This window comes from Phasianus colchicus, chromosome 2 (assembly GCF_987193195.1).
Source record: "Phasianus colchicus chromosome 2, bPhaCol1.hap1.1, whole genome shotgun sequence".
NCBI classification, from domain to species: Eukaryota; Metazoa; Chordata; class Aves; order Galliformes; family Phasianidae; genus Phasianus; species Phasianus colchicus.
Genome location: NC_143437.1, coordinates 5920398 through 5936527, shown reverse-complemented (window position 1 = coordinate 5936527; position 16130 = coordinate 5920398). Strand labels below are relative to the sequence as shown.

At 39.5% G+C, this 16130-nt stretch overlaps 1 protein-coding gene across 3 annotated transcripts in view; it reads left to right on the top strand.

The window, feature by feature from the left end:
- Positions 1-16130, top strand: part of KIF16B (kinesin family member 16B) — a 138420-nt gene that overhangs the window by 110817 nt on the left and 11473 nt on the right. For 2 of the 3 annotated variants that reach the window (XM_090134645.1, XM_031603314.2), the window contains one exon: positions 6798-6881. In XM_090134645.1, coding sequence (XP_089990771.1) covers positions 6798-6881 — 84 coding nt within the window. Of the gene's footprint in view, positions 1-6797; positions 6882-12436; positions 12565-16130 lie in introns of all 3 variants that reach the window. The other variant, XR_016463840.1, reaches the window with a different exon arrangement.

Here is a 16130-nt window from a genome sequence, read left to right as displayed (position 1 = left end):
GCCCGTCATGTATTTCAGGAGGGAGTTATTTCAGGGTGAATTTCCTCAAGGGAGGAGGGAGGAATTCATTCCTCTGTGCATGGTTGTGTGGGATCCAGGCACTGCAGGCTGTAGCAGCAAGCGTAGGTGAGAACAGAAAGCTGGAAGCCTGCAGCTCCAACAGATTTGCTGAGAGACAACAGGGATGAGCCTAGATCAGCTCCTTGTGTCTCAGAAACACTGCAAGGACCTGGGGAACAGAGAGGTTGGAGCAGAGCTGGTGAAGAACCAACTGTGTTTGGCTAGTGCTGGGGAGCTCCTGTGGGGCCTCCTCTGCAGGGACCTCTGGGTAGAAAGATAGTTGTAAAAGCTTTTCCCCATTCTGTTCCCTGATCACTTGAGGGTTTTTTGGTTTAGAGATCTGTTACACTTGGTTTGTTTGAGCTTCTGTTGCTGTTTAAAAGATACTCAGTCTTCCCTGGGGAGTTTGATGTGTCAGAAGGCTGACTTGGAGCATCCTCAGAGCTGTGGCTGACCTGTAGTTGCTCTGATATCCTGCCTCTGAGGTGTTCACGTCTCTCATCCCTTCTGGTGGAGAGCAGAGAGGAAGCTTTGGGAACAGAAAATTGGACGTAGCAAATGAACACAGGAATAAGAGAAAGAATGAGGTAAGGCACAGAGAAAAAGATACCAATAAAATAGAAATGTGCTACAAAGTGGAGAAAGACACATTGAGAGAGATCTAAAAAGAAGAGAGAAAACTAGAAATGGAAAAGGAAAATAAGTAACAAACTGAATATCCGGGGAATAATCCCATGGGTACACCTTATAGAAAGTAATCTGTTCATTAAATGTTAGCTCTCCCTTTGCTTAAGGCTCTCTTATGAAATTGTATAGAATAGGTGGTTTATTTCAGACAAAATTACTATAAAAATAAGAAAGATATACTTAAAAAAAAAAACAACAAGCATCAACTTTATTGTCAAACCTCTAAATATTTAGCACAAGCTCCTAGTCAAGAACACAATTTCTTAAGATTGTGGAAGTCTTAGCACATCTTGAGAAGTTGAGGCCTAAGTTACTTTGTTTAAACTTCAAAAAGTGAAACTAGGACAGTTTTTTCTTTCATTACTTGCTGCAAAATCAAGTCAGGTGCAGCCACCACACCGGCTGCAAACCCATGCCACATTCTTCTCTTTGATTTTTCTCATCTGTGACAGAGAATTCTGGTACAAAGGATCAAAAGTCAGACATGTCCTTTGAAAAACGAGAAAATTCAGAGTTGCGAAAGAAACATGAGAGTTAAAGAAGACTGACTTTTTAATTTAATAGTTAGCATTTCCCTAATTTTCTTTTTTCCCCTTTCCCCCCCCATTTAAATATATCAAAACACTGAAGTACAAAGAGAATTTGGGATGAAAGATTAAAGATGACTCAGCCTCCATCAATGTCTGCCCTGTTTTTCTTCTTAAAAAAATCTTTTACCATATTGTAGGCACTAAAACATAGATTTTAGCCACCAGAAATAATGAGATATTTCAAATCCTGTAGATTTTTGCTTGATGTAGGAAAATGGCACTTTTTTTTAATGTTTAGGCAGCATAACACTTTGAACAATTTCACGCTTCAGAAGTGACAAGCCTAGATGGCTGCATTATGTGGTGTTTTACTTTGGACCACTCCATATTGAAATATCATCTGTAAGGTACTTTGCAAGACTTATATTAACGTGTTATTAACTGCAAAAACCCGAAACCGAATTGTATCCGGCAGGTCCCTAGAAAACGTCCATTAGTGTGAGTCAACAGTGTCCTGACTGAATATAGGAATTAGAGGATATCCTTCAAATGAGACTTGTGTCCTAAAAAGCATGAAATGAGAGTGCTTCCTGTCCCAGGCAAAATCTATCAAGGTATCGAGGCCCTCAGGTTATACTCTTGGTTTTCAAAACGCCAGATTTGCATCTCTTTCTGTGGCTCAGTAGTTGAAGGCTATGAAGATTCATGGTTTTACTAGAAGGGTATGTTTTTGTGTAAGTTTTACCAGAATTGGGTGAATCTGAAGGTCAAGGAGCTATAAGATAAAGAAAGGGCTCTTGCTGTTCTACCAGCTGCTCCTTCCTGTATTAAATGCCTGCCAATAAGCTAGCTAAAACCAATCTTGTGATTGGAATGGGATAGAAATACAGGAATCCTATAAGCTGTTTACAGTTTGCTAGGATAATACTTGGTTGGTCTGGAGGCCCTTTCACTGGAGGTTTGGATCATATTAATCTTGCAAATATTCTATCGTGGTAGGTAGATAGGTATCATTAGTTAGAGATGAGGCTGCTGAAACACAGGCAAGTAATGTACCCCAAGTAATATGAGACCAGAAATAAAACACGGCCTTTATTTATTATGAAGAAATTAGGGAATAAATTGCAAATGACTGTTTGCCTCTCCCTGAGCCTGCTACTGCCTAGCAACGATTGCTAGATAGGATAAACATCATTAACTGTAAGAAGTTCAGTGTCTAAAAAGACATTAGGAGTGCTGATAGGCAGTCTTGAGATGACTCTGTGCTATTTTAAAGGATTATCTTTTTTTGTATTTTGGGTCTAAGGGCAGTCCCAGTCTTGCCCATGGTATGTGTACAAATGCATGTGCACACTACTTTTTATATGATGGATTTTGCTTTATCATGGTCTTATAGTTAAGTACGGTAGGGAAATGATTCTGCAGCCAAAATAAAAATTAGAAATCTTGTACACTGCATGCAGGAGCTTCTCAGGAAATCATTCTAGCTCACTGTTCCTGTCAAGCTGGGGAATATGCCTGTTAATTTCCCATGACAGAAAACACATCACCTCATCAGCAGCCCTAGAAAATGACAAAATGTCCAAACCAAAAAGAAGCCTGACTGCCAAACACTTTCATTTCCACTGCTGCAGGAGGAGGGGGGCTGGAAGAGGAGGAGGGGCATGCTGTAGAAATTTCAGGAAAGCAGAATAATGTGCCTTGCTACCTGTAGTGTCCCCCTGTTATGCTTTATATTACTGCAAACCCTTCATCTCTCAGTCAAGATGTGACCCTTCCAGAGTACCTTTGAGCCAGAGGGTACACAGTCATTTAATTCTAAAAGGATAATTTATACTCCTGAATCTGGCGAGTGTGAAATTCTTTTTTAGTGTTTGTGCTGAAGCAAACAGCTCTGTGCAAAATCTACACCTGCAAATATCTTACATATTTAAGTGATAAGAACAAACGTGGTTCAGTGACATACTGTACTGTGTGTATTAACCTATAGCAGTGGTAATTTCATCTGAAGCTACTGTGCTGGTCCTTAAAGCCTTTGTAACCCTACTAACTGTAATACTACTGCTTTTTTTTTTTTTAATGAACAGGAATTTTGACAAGATGATAACATTTTTATAGTTACTCTTCTTATTTCTGGAACTCATGCAGGAAAGTGTTTTTCCTCCACGATGAAGTACTACATTTGTAAGTTAGTTGCAGAAAAAAATGGTGTGTGTGTATGTATTTATGTACGTATTTACCTCAGGTAAATATATTAATATTGTATTTTTATATAAATATACTACAATGGATCAGCTTCCTCCAGCAATGAAATTACAGTCACATAAAGGACTAAATAATTCATGTTGCCGCATAAATAGTTCTGGTTCTCATGTTGCAAAGGTAATTTTCAGACTGTGAACTGGGTGGGAATTGGTGTTATGGTATCTTTTTAAGCATTTGGACAGCCTGAAACTCAAGCCTGCAGAGTTTTGGATGTCTCCTATTTGTTTTGATGTGTATTCAACTCTGCAGTCTGACAGTTCTTTCAGTTCTTCATTACAGCTTCTGCTGTAATGGCAAACAAGGAAAATTAAGTTAGCAGTGTATTGTAGATAACATGTTTGCTTTTGCATCTCATGGGATATTTGGCATGAAGTGGAGTAGGAGATATGGGAATAGTTTAGGGCTTCCAAGGTTGCTGAAATGATGATGAAGCCTGCAGCTGGAGGTTTTACTGCCGTGTGGTTGGGAGGTCATCTGTTGTGTGACAGAAATGCTTTCCATTTTGTTTGTGTGATGGACGCCTGCCAAATCACAGAATCACAGAATTGTAGGGGTTGGAAGGGACCTCCAGAGATCATCAAGTCCAACCCCCCTGCCAAAGCAGGTTCAAGTGGTTGGCTGAGAAGAACCAGAGGACCCTTGAGAAGTGGCAAAGCAGGGACAGTTATTCCAGAAGATCCAAGCCTTCTGCCACATACAGGTGGTGACTGCTGTAGATAGTTTTTTTGCAACGTATTCTCTGCAAAGTGCAAGGTCTTTCCAAGTACATAGACAGGTGTACTCTGTAAACATGTGTGTTGCACACACAAGAAACGTGCAAATATATGCCTAATATAGTCTGGCACAGTGGCATTCTGGTTTGGATGTAGGTTTTTGTGAAATATCTTTCTCCAAGCCTGAAATATTCAGGTCCAAGTGTTGATCAGCAGTGAAGTTATGATTTTCTTTTAGGTCCATGTTGTAAGTTGCAATGCTTCAGAGCAAGGTTGGCTGATACGTTTCTTTGCATATTATATTAATGACTGCAATAATGAACTTCAGTTGTTTTGGTTTCAGAGATTTGTGCATCCCAAAGATGTGGGAATTGTAGAATAATAAAAACTACGCGATCAGCTACTTTGGTTAGAATGAGTTTATCAAGGTTTGCTGTTATTAGAAAATGCAACTGTTTTCCTCCTAAAATGTATTCAAAAAGCTAACAACTTTTGAGAACACCTTAGAGACAATTGCTTATCCCAAAGTTTTATTCAATGAGTCTCTCAAAATCTGTTAAAATCAAACTTCATTTATCATTCGTCGTTTAAGATGTAAGACTTTGTTTTGACTGCATAGGGTTTGTCTAAGGAAGTGCTAACAGTAATATTGTTTTTCATTTGGGCAAATCTGCCTCTACTTAACTGACACTATTTTAAAAATTTATAAATAAATATTTATTAGGAAATAAATTGAAAAACAGTCTCTCTAGGGTCAGGAGGGAATGCTGGTGATAGCTGTTTTATCTTACCTGTTCCTAGCAGTTACGTGATTCAGTACAATTTAATAAAATATAATTTCTGCAGGGATGGGATTGGGAAGCCCTTGAAAACATTAGCACTTATGTTTCTGTGTAGGTTAAGGTGAGAGTAATGCAGTGAAAATAAGTCCCAAGGACATAATTACAGGGTTCTATTTGACCATATGCTGCTTGTCCTGGCAACATGAAGAAGCAGGCACACATGGTTGGAGAAATTTGAAGAATATAATTGGGTCCAGTTGACAAATCTGATGTAAAACAGACATCTCTTCTACCTCCTCAAATGCTCCACGTCAGTTGATGCTGCTCATCTGAAGACACTTTGTTAAAATTATCCATGTCAAAGTTCAACCAGAGAGTAGGGATAAATTATTTGTATTGCAGAATTCCTCTGTATTTTAAGAATAGCTACATTCAATGTTAATAATGAGGTTCCTCATTTAATTCAGTGTACTACAGCTCCCAGTAACCAGATAAATTCTCTACAGTCGTATATATGCCAGAAATGATGCATCTTGTTTATTATTTCAGTATTATCCTATAGCCTGGGGAATTCATGCACGAGGCATTTTTTACCCTTGGGTTCTGCCTGCAGAACAACTCTAGCGATAGTGATGTGAGGTTGCATATTTCTATCTGCAGTGAGAGCTAGAAAGAAATTGTATTGAACTGCCTTAAAATGCAAACACAAACTGTGTGGAGAGGACTTGTGCACCATTCCCATGGCTTGGCAGACTAACTTTATTGGTGCTTGTTACCCCCTCTTGAGTCGTGAGTATGTTTTCCAATAATAGCTGTCTGGAATTTGTAGAAATGTTATGTTTGCTGATGTACAAGAAAGGAATATGCTTCTCTTGCTGTGTCCTTTACTAGAGTGGCTTGCTACAGTTCCTACAGGATGAAAAAGAAATGAAAAAACAGAGCTTCGAACAGCTCTGTATTGAACTCCTAGAAGGACAAATCTGAACAGCCATTTTTAGATGTTCTTTTCCTTCCTTGTTTACATTTTTAAAGTAGTAAATAGAATTTTGCATGTTTAGGTGGACTCTCTTCAAAAATTAAAGTTATCACCTTCCCTTGTGGACATACATTTGCATGTGTTTGAACTCAGTTGAGCTGTGGCTCTGGAGGTGCCTCTTGTCATCATTATAGCTGCCATTTCCATGGATGTGCATGCTCTTTCTCTCCCCCTGTTTTGAAGATAACTGTGATGGAGATACCTCAGGTCCTGCTCAGGAGTCAGCTGGCAATCTAGTATTACTATCTTGCAGAGCATAATGTCATGATGCAAGAATGTTATGTTTATGATCTAAGAGAGAAGAGGAACAGGTTAAATGACAATGCGGTTGGACACCCCAGTTTTTAAGAGACTGGGTGCAGTCGTATAAAAAATGCAGCATTCCTGAAGAGATCTTTCTTACTTCTTAGTAGATGTTATAACGTTAGATTCAATTTGCTGTAGCAAAAAAAAAAAAAAAAAAAAAAAATTATAAATGTGACATCTAATTCCTAAATTTGCTTCCTGTCTCTCTTGTGTGACCAAATACATTGTTATTTTAGCAGTGCTGTGGACCACATCATAATGTCAGTAGAATTGTATAGTGGGATATTTGCTAACAGCATATACTGTAGCTCGTGACTATTTGGCTTTTTCTTCTTTCCAGATGCTTTGTTGTTTAAAGAGAATTTTCTCATTTTTGCTTGTCATTCATAATGCCCATTCATCCTTTAATATCTTCTAGGTTGCCACTTTAGAATTCCCTCCTAAGAAGCTCTTTGGAAACAAGGATGAACGAGTGATTGCAGAGCGGCGGAGTCACTTAGAGGTAATGGCATCTTTCTCACTTTTGAAGTGTATTTAGGTGGAGCACTTTCTGCTTGACCAACGGAAACTGTTCCCATATGATCACACTTAAATAGCCTACCTGTAAGTACGGAGTTACTTGCTGCTTCATTTAACACAGGAGATGGCAGCAGTAGATTGCGAAGTAATGAAGCACGCCTTTAAAAAATCCTAGTCTGGAAAAAAAAAAAAGGACATCTCTTTAGAGGTACGTTTATTTAGGGGGGAAAGGTTGCAGATGAGGTAAGTGTTCACTGTAGACAGATGGTCTCTATGGAAAACGAGATTAAAAAAAAACAACTTGCTACTTGAAATGCAGTTTGTTATCTGAAGATTTACTATTTTATCATAGTTACTGTAACCAAATAGCTCATGACAGAAGGAAAGCAATATATAGGCATCTCTGAGCTTTATTTTATAAGCCACGATGGAGCGTATTTTTCTTTGAATTCATTTGAAAGCTTAATTTTATGGAGAACAAGATTGACAGAGGGTGGAGTTTGGTTTTTATTGGTTTGTTCTGCAGTGCTGTGCGGATGGCACAGCAGTCTTGACTCCTGTAAAAGTTTAGGTCTTTATATTTCTATACTCCCTTCCAGTACTTGAAGGGAGTGTTTAAACAGGAGGGAGAACAACTGTTTACATGGGTTGATAGTGATAGGACAAGGAGAGATGGTTTTAAACTGAGATGGGAGATTTAAGTTAGATATTAGGAGGAAGTTTTTCAACGCAGAGGGTGGTGAGGCACTGGAACAGGTTGCCCAAGGAGGCTGTGGATGCCCCATCCCTGGAGGCATTCAAGGCCAGGCTGGATGTGGCTCTGGGCAGCCTGGCCTGCTGGTTGGCGACCCTGCACACAGCAGGGAGTTGCAACTAGGTGATCATTGTGGTCCTTTTCAACCCAGGCCATTCTATGATCCTGTGATTCTAATGTACACTTTGTTGCAGCCTGAGAGCAGGAGATGGAGTTTGGGGAAAGAAGAGGAGGAAACAAAGACTAAAGCATACAGTCTCCAACTGTTTTGTATCCACATGAAGATTACTTGATCATGCAAGTCATAAAGAATTACTTTCTTTGTAGAGCAGGAATAGTATTAAGTAGAGCTTTAGAAAATTTAATATAAACTTATATTGCTTCCAACTGGAATCTTTTCTTGCATGTCTTGATTTTTTTTTCCCCATGTATTTCACCTTGTCTTTGATCCACAAACAGAACATCCCCCCACTGTCTTTTGATGTGAGGTTGTCTTACATGTAGCACAAAATGTAATCTTTTTGTTTCATGTCCTCCATAGAGGGCATAAAGGCACGACCACATTCCAGTCTAGTACTCAATTTGCATATTTTTGTACCAGTAAGAAATTTAATCCCTTAATCTTTCTGACCTTCTATTGATTTGCTAACCAACTTTATTGTAGTGTTTCTGAATGTTAAAACTCCTGTGTATAGTGATGCTTTGATCATGATCATGTAGTGATTGTAGCTCTCAATATGGCTAGTTTTTAGCTTTAAGTTGTATCTATTTTAGCCAAATTATGTCATTAAAACTTTATTACCAATATATTCTGTAAATATTATAATTTACATGAATATGTTTTGCCATATGCCAGGCAGAAGTGCACTAGGCCATGCCGTTCAGTATTCCTGGCAAGTCTTTCTGCATTACAGAAACATAAGATCTCCAATGATCAAGAGAAAGTTATATAAAGAGAACAGGGAACCAAGCATTACCATCCTTGCCGTGAGGAATTTGATGCCATAAGCTTTCACCAGTTCATGAAGATGGCAAAAATGCCTTAAGTCTAGATCTCTGTTCCTGGCATTTAATTTTATCCCCCTTTTTTGCAGTGCTCTGCTCTGGCTTTGCACTTTAGACCAAAAGCTGATAAGCTTCAGATAATGTAGCTGAAACTTCCTTGGCAAAGCAGTGGAAGAAACAGAATCACAGAATGGCTAGGGTTGGAACAGACCTCAAGGATCATGAATCTCCAACCCCACTGCCACATGCAGGGCCACCAACCTCCCCATTTAATACATCCAACCTAAATCTCCCCTCTGTCAACTTAAAACCATTTCCCCTTGTCCTGCAGTTATCTACCCTTTCAAAGAGTTGATTCCCCTCCTGTTTGTAGGCTTCCTTTAGGTATTGAAAGGCTGCAATGAGGTCACTCTGCAGCCTTCTTTTTTCCAGGTTGAACAAGCCCAGCTTCCTCAGCCTGTCTTTGTAGGGGAGGTGCTCCAGTCCCCTGATCATCTTTGTGGCCCTCCTCTGGACCCTCTCCAACAGCTCTCTGTCTTTCTTGTGCTGGGGCCCCCAGACCTGGACGCAGTACTTCAGATGGGGCCTCACAAGAGCAGAGTAGAGGGGGACAATCACCTCCCTGTCCCTGCTGGCCACCCCTCTTCTGATGGAGCCCAGGATACCATTTGCCTTCTGAGCTGCAAGGGCACACTGCTGGCTCATGTTCAGCTTTTCATCCATCAAGACCCCCAGGTCCTTCTCCACAGGGCTGCTCTCAAGGACCGCTCCTTCCATCTGTATGGATGCCTGGGATTCCTCCGGCCCAAGTGCAAAACTCTGCACTTTGCTGTGTTGAACCACCCTCTGTCTGCGGCCTTTCAACCAGTTTCTTATCCATCCAGTGGTCCACCCATCAAATCCACATCCCTCCAATTTGGAGATAAGGATGTGGTGGGGGACCATGTCAAAGGCCTTGCTCAAGTCCAGGTAAATGACATCGGTCACCTTTCCTTTGTCCATCAATGCCGTCACTCCAACCACTCCAAACCACCTATATTGCAGTTGTTTCCATAGTCACATAAGTCTTTGCAGACTCAAAGCACATCTTGAATTATACTGGGAAACTTTGGCAGACAAAGGGTGTGTGATAATGCACCATGGCACAGGCAACTGCTTCTATTTAAAATGCTTGCTTTTCCTTTCTCACAACGAACCATGAGAATATGTAAGTGGACTAACCTGAAAGTAGAAGGTGAATGGATTGCCTCTCTAAGGGAGTTTGGCTTTTGAACAGGGCATGTTTCTCATGTGGGAGTTCAATCAAATAGGAGGTGGAGAAGTCAGACCTTGATAATGAGCAGAGAGATGGCTAGTGTTTATTCACTTGGCTTTCATACCTCATAGCATAGCCTGATTTGCTGAAAAATCTCTTGCAAGCCTCACAGGTGATGTTATTCCAGTAATAATATCATTTGAAAGCTTATTCGATTGTTTCACATGATTAGGCAAGAGCTAATGAGTTAATACAGCATTTTTAAAGCAAAGCTCAGCTTCTAGGCCAACAAAAATGTATATTCTTATCCAAAGTCCAAGCTGATTTGATCGACTGATAGTATGTGACAGCCTGACAAATATCAGTCTGTTCTGAACAAATATTCCATGTTGTAAGGTCATTAGTAGAGCTGTCATCCCTGTGGTGGATAACAAAGGAATTACTCTTCTCTTTCAGCTTTTACATTAGATATTTATATATTTTGAACAGGCTTTGTGTTGTTTTTCCTGGACTTCTTGGATTAATTTTGGAGTGGAACAGTAGAGCTTTGGCTAGCCCAGGGCATTCTTGAGCAGCATCTGTGAGGAGAAGCAGTTTCTCATTTAATTCACATTTTTTTCCAAATATGCACACAAAAGAAAATTCAAAATCCAGTGCACACCTGTGTAAAAGATAAAACAACTGAAGCTCTCATTTCAGTCAAACACCTTTCTAAAGTACTTGCTGGAATTAGCAGTGGGTTACTGAAATGGCCTCATAGGCTCTTTTCTTTATGTCAGAGCTAAATTGCAACTCGATCTGATCTGGGAAATTAGGCAGACTGGGAGTTCTTGTAGGAGCAAAACTACTCCTCAACTTCAGAATTAGCTAAATGTACAGCAGAGAGCTACTTCTATTGCATATATCTCAGCATCTGTTTTAATTGCCTCCCTTTGGCTGCAGTCAGGGAAATTTTTCCTTGTGCCTAATTACAAAACCATTTGGCCAAAATATCCTTTGTGGGACCCATAGCTGTTTAGGAAGAGTTTGTTTATTTCCTACACTGCACCTTTCAGGTTCTAGCCACAACAGGAGCAGAAGTACTGAAAATAGCAGGAGGGCTTTTGTGGCTGTGTTCAGTGCAGCTGAAATGCTGGCGAGGATCTTCTGGGAGGGCTGTTTTGTTTTTAAGATTGCCGTGTAGTATCACCTTGTTTCACCTTTAGTTAAGAAGTGGGCATATTATTTTACTGGAATGAGAGTGATGTTACTTTGAGAGAAGACTCCAGGGAGCCCCCAGATTATGAGGATTTTAATTTAAAATCACAATGAATTCAAAGTTTATCTAAAACATTGGGTTCTTTATTTCTCTGTTGTTTTTTTTTCCTACCTACTACAAGTGCTTAATAACCAAAAGTTTCACAATACATTGTAGGTAGAAAAGTGCACACTGGGTGTGATCTTCTACTATGAGATGAAAACCTGGAGAGAAGTCTTTGATATACAAGATACATATTTGCAGGGTAAACAGCAGGGTAAACACTTCTGCTTTGATGCTTGTTGGTATAATGTGATTGTTTGACCAGTGTCGTACATTTCCATAGAGGTTTTGAAAAATAACCTGCAAATTGGCACAGGGGTCTCACCTATACATCATGAGAATAAGCACCTAACTTGTGTTTAAAATTACCTGTCCTAAGTGCCCTGTTGCTATCTATTAATTTAGTATTTCATCAGGGACCTGTTGCAGGGCAAAACTCTAAATTAATTGTTCCGCAGTCTGAAGGCTGTAATTTCACTTCAGAGCCAACCTTGCTTGATTAAATCCGCCTTAAATGAAACAGCCAAGAATTCTTTTGATTAAAGTTAATGAGTAGAAGTTAGTGTGTATCTATCCTTTCATGCAATTAGAAACCAGTAAATAAGTATATAGGATCCCATTTTTTCCCTGATGAAATCAGAAGATGTATACATCCTTTTTCAGTTCATAAGCAAAAACTTTCTAAAGGAAGCACACGTCACAGGAGATATGCTGCTCAGTGAGTGTATCTGTTTCTGTTTTATCTGCCCAGTACCCTTTATTACTGGGGGAGCTGCTAGATCCGTGGATGACAGGAAAAGGTTTTCCCAAAATCCCAGCTGCCCTGGATATTGCATTTTTGCAGAAAAATGATTATCATCCTTCCCTGCTTAATTTTCTTCTTCTCATGGACACATCCTTTGTTCTAGTAAGGCAGATCAGTATTAGCCCTGTTTAACCATTGCACAGCCAGGAAAAGTGCACAAGTAAATGCATACACTGACATAGGAGAGAGTTGTGTTTCTTGACTCCTTGCTCAGAAGCCTTGTAGTCATGGACCCACTGCCTTTCTCTTCTACTCTTGCTGTCACCAGTGTACTCAGAAAAGCACAACTGCTAAGCTGACAAAATCCCAGCAGGTTGTTACTTGAGGGGCTTTTTTTGTTTGTTTTCCTTCAAACCTCATCCTGTTTCCTCTCTGTTAATTGTTTCACTTTCCCTATCCCTGCTGCTGCATTTCCTCAGGTTTCTTTGTGGACAGCAAGGGACAACAGACAAAAGGCCTGACTGGGGAAGCGCCAGCAGACAGCACAACAGTTGGTAGGAATCATGCATTTCCTTCTGCTGCTCCTTGCAGAGCTCAGGGAGTGAAAGTAAGTCAACCTGTACCAGCAGAGTAAAGCAAATCCACTTTGAGTTTTGAAGGAGCACATACATCTTTCTGTCATTCTCTGTCCTTTTTTTTTTTTCTTTGTACTTTGAATCTCTTTAAGAGATAGACACGCTCAATTTATTTAAAATTAATAATGCAATTGTCCTTAACCTCCTAACTTCCTGGTGTCTGATGAGGAGTTTTTCAATGATAGGTGTTAAAGCAGAGTTAGAAATAAATCTTGTATGAACTGTATTATTCAATTATTCTGCCCAGTCCTGAGAGAGAACTGGCTGGTGAAAGCAACACAGGCACTAAATAGAAATACTGCTGTTCCTCTGTCAGAATTAAGCTTTCAGAGTAAGATTCTTTAACTTAGAGGCCAAATGTTTTGTTTTGTTCTTAACTTGTATTCTGACTTGCCTTCTTTTGAAGGCAGTGACTCTTTTGTACACAGCTCTAAAGCTGTAGCCCCTCCAACTTTTCCCTTTGAAATTGGTTTCTGCTCTTTTTGTGTGACTGCAAGAATCTGGTTCTTAAGCAGAGCACGAAATACTGGAATGAACACCTTTCATCAAATATTAATTTGTTATTGTTATTTAAATGATTTACTGATTTGAGTTCACACCTCAGTGAGAAATAGCAAAAGAGATACCTGAGAAAACATGGTAGAGTATGTGTCCACAAATTTGAGCAAACTGAATGTATTTAAGCCAGCTTAAGACCTAATTTCTTGAGGTTCGCCTTGAAGTTGTGAGGGCAGAAACATTGTAATGAAATTTTAGATGATTCATTGTCTGAATATTCAGTATGAGAGAGGAGACAGAGAATGTGAGCACATCCTACCAGTCTTTTTTCATAGTGCATCCTTAATCTTTTTAACTGAGACAACCAGCTTCATGCTAGTTACAGGTGAACTGATGTTAGTATTGCAAAATCCCTGTCAGGTGTGGTCAGTTGGTCATTTCTGTTTTTCTTAACACAGACATCAGCCACAAAGACCTTTCAAAGCTATTAAATATGTGTCAGTTCAAAGTGACCATTCAAAGGAAATTATTAGGCTCTGGTATCAGCTTACAACAACATCCCTAATACCAGAGCTTTTTAAGAAGGGCTTGAAAGCCGACTGCTCACCAGCCTGGCTCTTGCAGATTGAATGCTTGTACACTTGTAAATACTGTTCTTAGAAACATCTCAGTGAGATGGACTTCAGAAAGCATGCAGAATATATTTGATAATCATTGAAAGATAAAAGGAAGCTTTTCTTTTTGTTATAGATGTGACTGCATACCATACAACCACTATTGCAAAGCAAACTGCTGCAAATGGCAGTGTTTGATAATCCTCAAGAAGATTGTTTCATATCCATAGTCTGAACTACATTTTAGAGTGATGATTTTAATTTCCCAGTAGAGGAACAGGAATGTAATAAAAGCACAGGAAGAAAGTATAGATGCATCCACAGAGAAAAACGGCATGTGTGTTTGGGAAGGGGGACCAAATGGTGATTATCAGTGATGTGAAATCCACGTCAAGCACAAGTTTCTGGATTAGGTGTAGTCAGTCTGCACCAAGAGCCTTTCATAACCTCTAATACCTATTTAAAAATATTTTGAAAGAAAGCTAACGGCTTTTTGGCAACAACAAGTCTTGCCATCCCTACAGACAGCAAACATTTGCAGTTAACCACTGGAGAACAGTTTCCCATGTCAGGTTTAGGGCCTTCAGCACATCATCAAGGCTGCAAAAGGCACCTGGCTCCTCTTCTTTGAAGTGGCAGCCCTCACAGAGAAGCTGTAGGAGCGCTCAGCGGTAAAGTGTTTCATCGGTTTTGAGTGTCACTGCTTCTTGTGTGAGGTCACATTGGCTTCAAAAAAGAAGTACATTTCATTTTACTGATTGATTAGATCCGCTAGATACAAATAAGTAGAAATTAGGATGTTGCATGCATCAGCAGTTGATGCCAAACCAATAAAATCTTACTTTGATTAAAAGCCATGGAATCTCGCCAGGCTCGCAGCAAATGGTGCTAGTCTTTCAATAGCAGTAGAAGAGGAAGATGATAGTTTGGAAGAAGTGAAATCAAAGCCTGGGGTTGTTTTATGAATGAGATCAGATCAAGCTTCATTCCAGAAAGAACAGTAAATGCAAGCAACCTCTTGGTCTCATTTGCTCCAACTCAGTGGCTCATTCAAGATCACTTCTGAAACCCTGTGTCTCAGAGCTTGCTACAGGTAACTTCCATACAGAATGCATATCCTTTAGAATAAATCTGGTGTTTCTCTTTTAAGGTGTACAATTTCAGGTCCTACCTCAAAAAAAAAAAAAAAGGATCTTTTGTGATAAAATGTTCATCTCTGTTGCAAACAAAGAATTAAATAGAATGTATAAGTCTGGAGCTATTTTCTTTCTTTCTTTTTTTTTTTTAGAGTTTCAAAAAATAAGGTACGTTTATTCTGATTTAGGAAGTTCTGAACACGTGACAGCAGTAGGAACTCTAGTTTAGCTCCGCATCATAATGAGTTTTGCTGTCAGTTCTGAATAAATCTCTCAGCAACCTCCTGCAAATCAAGTGCTGTAGTTGTGCACCTCGATCGGTCTCCAATAATGGCACTTCACATTCAGATGTGGGTAGATGAATAAAGGGAGTGCTAGACCAAGGACGCTGGCTTGAACTCATTGCTATATCTTTTCAAAGCAAGAGTATCAGTCATTTTCCAGCATACGATTTCACCAAAGGAAGCAGAGGGTGATGCATGTCAAGTGCTTTGGTAGCTGTTTGCCAAGGCCACTCCAGCAGATGACACGTCGCTGCTCACCCAGAGATGTGTGATAAAATCAATTCTGTTGTTATTCTTCCTGAATAGATTTTGACAGGACTTGTTTTGACTTGTGCTCCAGAGAAAAGATTGGTTTCCTTCACTAGCGGGGTCTTTTTGATCTTTTTTTATGGCCTTTTACTTCCCAAAGCAGTATCATACTGATGGACCACCTGTAAATCATAGTCCTTACTGGTTTTATCTTTTCCTTATCTTTTTTTTTTTTTTTTTTTTTTTTTTGCCAGCCTACAATTCCATTTTTCTTTGAAGTTACTTAAAGCCGATGAATAGGAGCTTTTAGCATGCAGACATTGTAAGAAATATTAAGTCCTGTAGATTTAAATGAATTTCAGGTAGAATAAGATTGTAATTTGGGAAGTAGACTGACTTCAGCAGTTAATTCGATGCAGCATAATAGTAATTCAACATAATGTGCTCATGCCATTAGACTTGCACAGAAAAATGCTCTAAATAGGTATAATGAATAGTTTGGATTTTGAAAACCTAGGAGAGCAATTTCACCTTGAATCATAACTGGCATCTCTTAGAATGCTTGTATGTTACGAAAATTCAAAAAGGTGTATGCATTCAAGTAAATTCCAGTACCACCCTGGGTAAAATTAAATTTTAGTGGCACTCAAACACTTCTGGAGATGCTATGGAGGAAACTGTAATCCTGATTCAAGGAATCTGCAACACACTGGGCTTAAAAACAGAGGCAGAATTTCCCAAGGGGCTAAAATGCAAG